The sequence below is a fragment of the Paracoccidioides lutzii genome (genome assembly GCF_000150705.2).
Source record: "Paracoccidioides lutzii Pb01 unplaced genomic scaffold supercont2.4, whole genome shotgun sequence".
Taxonomy (NCBI): domain Eukaryota; kingdom Fungi; phylum Ascomycota; class Eurotiomycetes; order Onygenales; family Ajellomycetaceae; genus Paracoccidioides; species Paracoccidioides lutzii.
Window position 1 is genome coordinate 1,110,762 of NW_015440950.1, and position 4,496 is coordinate 1,115,257.

Sequence of the window (4,496 nt, forward strand, 5' to 3'; positions counted from 1 at the left end):
CTTTGTCTCCATTGTTCGTCACAACTGCCTTGATGACGGTACCATCGACCTGAGTCAATTTGACGTCCAACTCCTCGCTGTCCCTAGCATCTTTAGCGACAGGCTGGATGACGCCAGCAAAAGTTGAAGTGATGAAAGCTGCCACGACCAAGATGCCCGAGACGCGCCGCATTTTGTAACGGTGTTGATAAAAGAAAGTGGATCAAGAAGATAATCGCACACAAATTGAAAAGCAGATTCTGGATACGGAGTTCTATGCACAATCGATAGCGACAAGCAGAGAAGAGAAAGGAGTAAATGGGTGAAGAAAAAGACAGCAAGGCGGAATACAAGAGAGCGACAGAGTTGAAGATATAGAAAAACTCGGAGATGGCCGACAAACCCATTGGTGCCTTCCTCTGCTGGACCTGTTTGGGATGCATAGCTTCGTCGAGAGGGTGGCATCCAAGATCCCCAGCTCGGGGATGCCCGTCGATGCACCTGCCCAACGGAGGAGTTCGCAATGTCCTTCATTCGGGATTCTGGCCGTTGGGAAGCAATGTGGTGTGTTGTGTGTCGTGTAGGATGAAATTGGCATGGACAGTCCTCCCATTGCTGGTGGAGAACAGATATATGCTGCTATAGGCAGCGGCAGCAAAAGGAGACCATACGGATGTTTAATCAGCAGACCGTATATAACAACCGCTCCGGTCAAAGTTCCACATCAGCAGATCTTGGGCGTAATAACGTTACGCCCTCCATGGGAGGAGGGGAGCCGCCAACATGACTCCGGCTCATGACGGACAGAAACTGGAAAATTATTAAATGACTGCTCTTCCTTTACCCCAGAAACAGGAGGCACATTATTGGACGAATCGCTCTGGATCGAGTTTCACTCCAGCAGTTATTCAAACCATTTGACGCGCCAATCCCTTAGACCCAGATGATATAGGTCCCTCGCACACGCGCAAAACTGAAAATAAGCAAAATAGAATGAGCATCGCAAGCGAAGCAATAGCTCACAAAATGCTATTCCAGAGGACTCCAGCAGTTCTGGGCTCCTAAAGCCAACCAATTGTCAGAAGAAGCCATGAAACGGTCGGGGTAGAGCGTTCCATTAGGTGCCCATGTGAATACCTCATGTCAGCCATTGGACATGGATGGCCCCGTAAATCAAAGAGAGATAGCTCAAGAGCTGACAGGGCTGTTGCGTGAGAAGACGAGGCATGTAATTGTTAGAATTTCGATTAGCGGCACTGCTATTAACTATCAGAGCCCATCTTCATACGCTGATCAATATCGTAAGCCCCTGGGCATGTGATTTGGTTTCGAATTGGTCATACCACCCTAACCTGATTTGGTGCGGGCTCAGCCCTAGCCCTAATTAATTCCCAGCCTCTTCCATTTCCTTTCCTCTCTTCCTTTCAGACCAACACGGCACGCACCCTCATGCTGTCTCTTCGTTGTCTATTGGTTTCTTCCTGCCATTGCGCCGTGTCCCCTGCGCTACCCGTCTGATCCCCATTTCCCTTACGGAACAAACGCCTTACGGGAATTGCGTGGCAGTTTGGTCCCGACGCAAGGATCCCGGCTCCCAAGGGCCAGCCGTCCTGCTCAGTATCCTTCCCAACGTTTGTAAAATTGTAGGCGATTCTAAACGTCAGTCGATGACAGACCATCGCCTTACATTACGTGGAATCCAGAGAGATTCCATGCAACTGCAACCTCATGTCGAGGATGTCTGGTTTTGAGTTGCCATGATGCGTCATCTGGACGTTCCAACTTCAGAAACATCTGAGCTGCTCACCTGAAATATTTCCTAAATGCCAAGCCTTTTAAAGATTATTGTGTACCCCATAACTAGGTCTCGGGAGCCTACCCAGTACACCATCTCAAGCAGGGTTTGGTCTAGACATTCCGTACGGGAGATCCCCAACCCGAACAATAAATCCGGCAGATCTCGCATTCATGTGGCCAAAACAAGACTCGTATTATATTATTAACTGTATTGCATGCATAGGTCATCTGCAAGAGACATGCTGACATGTGTATTATCCAGAAGCTTCGTTCAGTGTATCCTTGCGGTAATTTATGTGGGTGGTACAGCATTGGCAAGTGACGAAACGGCTCGGGAATATGAGCTTTTCTGGAAATATTCCTGGTGAATAGCAAAATCTCTTGTGGATATACTCTTGTTCTCATTGCTTTTGGCATTGCCATAAACCTTTATTATATTATTATTATTTGAAATTCTATCTTACTGAATAAGCGAACCCCGTTGGAACTGATGATCGCGAAGAGATTTGGGAATTAAACAACATGGCACGGCGTTTCCTTTAACTTGACTGCGTATTCAAAATAATGTCTCTGGTCCTATCGGTCAAATGCTTCCTCTTTGGTTCGTCCTCAAAAATAAAGTAGTCGACGTTGACGTCCCTCACATAGTCGATATTCTAATACCTGGGAGTCGTGTATCTCGTCTTCCAGGACTTAGGTTTGCCTGAAGCCTCTTCCCTACCCTAGACACAAGTGGGGTTCAACCTTTGCAATATATTGTGGAGATTTTCGGCAATCTTTGCTTTGAACTGAAGGATATAACTGAGATTAGATCACTAGCGGTTTGTTCAAATACCACATTAAGCTTGCAAATGTCTACTTCCACATAATGGCCATTGCATATGTAATATCTGCTCCCAATTGCTTCAACAAATACACCCTCCATCTATATTTAATATGCCGGTTTTTCCTCATTTCAACTTTGATTTTGAAAATGCATTTTTGACTTCAACTTTTATCAGCATCAGGGCGTTTCTGGCTTCTGTTCTACGCTTCTCTCTTCTCAGCTCTACCGAATATTTGTCATTTCATAGATTAAGAGGAAGTTCGCTCTTCGCTTGAAACATCTCTGATTTGTGATATAGCCCCTTGACATCCCTCTCCTGCTCTCACTGTCTTATTCAACAGTGATACCACCGCTGAGTTGGGATGAGGCATGCGACACGCCTTATTTTAACCTCTGAAATCCTGCTGCAGACGTCGGTGATAGTTGGGCATACGATCTCCCTTACATTTCTTATGTTCCTAGTCCAGAGCTCCTTGGGTATAAATATATCATAACTTCAATACCCTTTCCCTCCGCTCAATTATTGGACGTACGAAATCAGCTGAGGTCAATTCTCACTCCATTCTTTAAAGATGCAAGAGCAAAGCAACCTCCTTTCCGCATCTTTCCAAGAATCATAACAAGAAAATATCTGTTTTGCAAACGTCCTCGATCTCAGCCGTTTACCAGGGCCAAGTTCTGACTATGTTACCAGCGCACCTACGGTTCTCGTAATAATCTCAGTAGCTCTAGCTTTACCACCTCAAGCCGTTGTCAACAAGCCTCATACCCTCCAATCCAAGCGAGCCATGGATAACCTCACCTCAAACCTCTCTGTTACAATCGGGACTGCTTCCACCACCGAAGCCACAACCGACCCAATCCAGCTAAGCGTTGCCATCCGGAATAACATCCCAAACCAGGCCATCACACTCTTAAAGTGGAATACCCCTCTTGACCCACAAGCAAACGTGCTTGGAATCTTTGAGGTCCGGGAGGCCGAATCGGGCAAACTTGTGACTTCATTGATCGTCAAGATATCACGCAAACTGCCCCCGACCCAAGACGATCTGGTGGAAATTCCCGCCAATGGAGTGAAGGAAACTCAAGTTACCCTAAAGCCAATGTCCTTGGATCACGGGGCTCAGTACAAGGTTTCAGCAAAGGGAAGATGGCAGGCAGTGTGGGCCGGGGGCGTCGATGATGTGACTGCGGACCAGTTGGCGGAGTTTTCTTGTGCTTCTTTAGGGGACTTCGAGTCTAATACAGTAGTAGCATTGTTTAAGTGAGGGAGAAAATTGGTTTATGTTTTTTCCTTACTGGACTGTCAACCATATTCCTCTGTATTGCTGTTATTGATTCTATGATAGTGAAAGAAGAGATATAGGCACATTTCCTAAGTTATCTTGGCTTTCTTTGCTGCCCCACCCTCTTCTCCCTCTAAAGCATTAGTTACTAGTATCTGCCTCCTATCTGCCTCAGCATGAGTTTTAGAGCTAGAATATAGCTCATAATGTTGTCAGGCCTATCCGCCTTCTTACGTAATCCGCACCGTGTATAACTTCCGCGTAGCTAGCGATCGCTTCAGAATCAATCAAGCAATCTATCCTTGACAAATGTAGCTTGTTAATTTATATATATGATACATTTGGACTCTTGCTCGGTTAATTTAATAATAACATGAATACAGTTAAAACATGATTTTAAAACAGTTGGATTTAATTTTAAAATTCAACTGGAAAATATCTTCAGCTTGATTTATATGTTATAAATCATGGATATTTCTCACATCAGATCACCTGCATTCATCAAATCATTTCAATATGCCTCTTAAATCAAAAGATCAAGCTTGTAGTCAAGAAGGGAAGGCTCTTATTAGCTATTAATGTCTATAAAACTGAAGCAAATCTCATTC

At 45.0% G+C, this 4,496-nt stretch overlaps 3 protein-coding genes across 3 annotated transcripts in view; 1 reads left to right on the forward strand and 2 right to left on the reverse strand.

Annotated features, from left to right (window-relative positions):
- The window catches only part of PAAG_11429 (hypothetical protein), a gene marked incomplete at both ends in the record, with an annotated part of 1,234 nt that extends 1,062 nt beyond the window's left edge, over positions 1-172 (reverse strand). Inside the window, one exon of the mRNA XM_015847081.1 lies at positions 23-172. Within this exon, the coding sequence (XP_015703343.1) occupies positions 23-172 (150 nt within the window). The remainder of the gene's footprint in view (positions 1-22) is intronic.
- Positions 173-1,403: 1,231 nt separating this feature from the next.
- PAAG_11430 (hypothetical protein) lies at positions 1,404-1,773 on the reverse strand (the record flags this gene model as incomplete). Its single annotated transcript, XM_002796183.2, has 2 exons — positions 1,404-1,632; positions 1,667-1,773. 2 exons carry the CDS (start codon positions 1,771-1,773, stop codon positions 1,404-1,406), a joined length of 336 nt encoding a protein of 111 aa, XP_002796229.2.
- Positions 1,774-3,390: 1,617 nt separating this feature from the next.
- On the forward strand, positions 3,391-3,870 carry PAAG_02118 (hypothetical protein; the record flags this gene model as incomplete). Its single annotated transcript, XM_002796184.1, has 1 exon — positions 3,391-3,870. The coding sequence occupies one exon, from the start codon at positions 3,391-3,393 to the stop codon at positions 3,868-3,870; it is 480 nt and encodes a 159-aa protein (XP_002796230.1).
- Between the last annotated feature and the right edge of the window lie 626 nt (positions 3,871-4,496).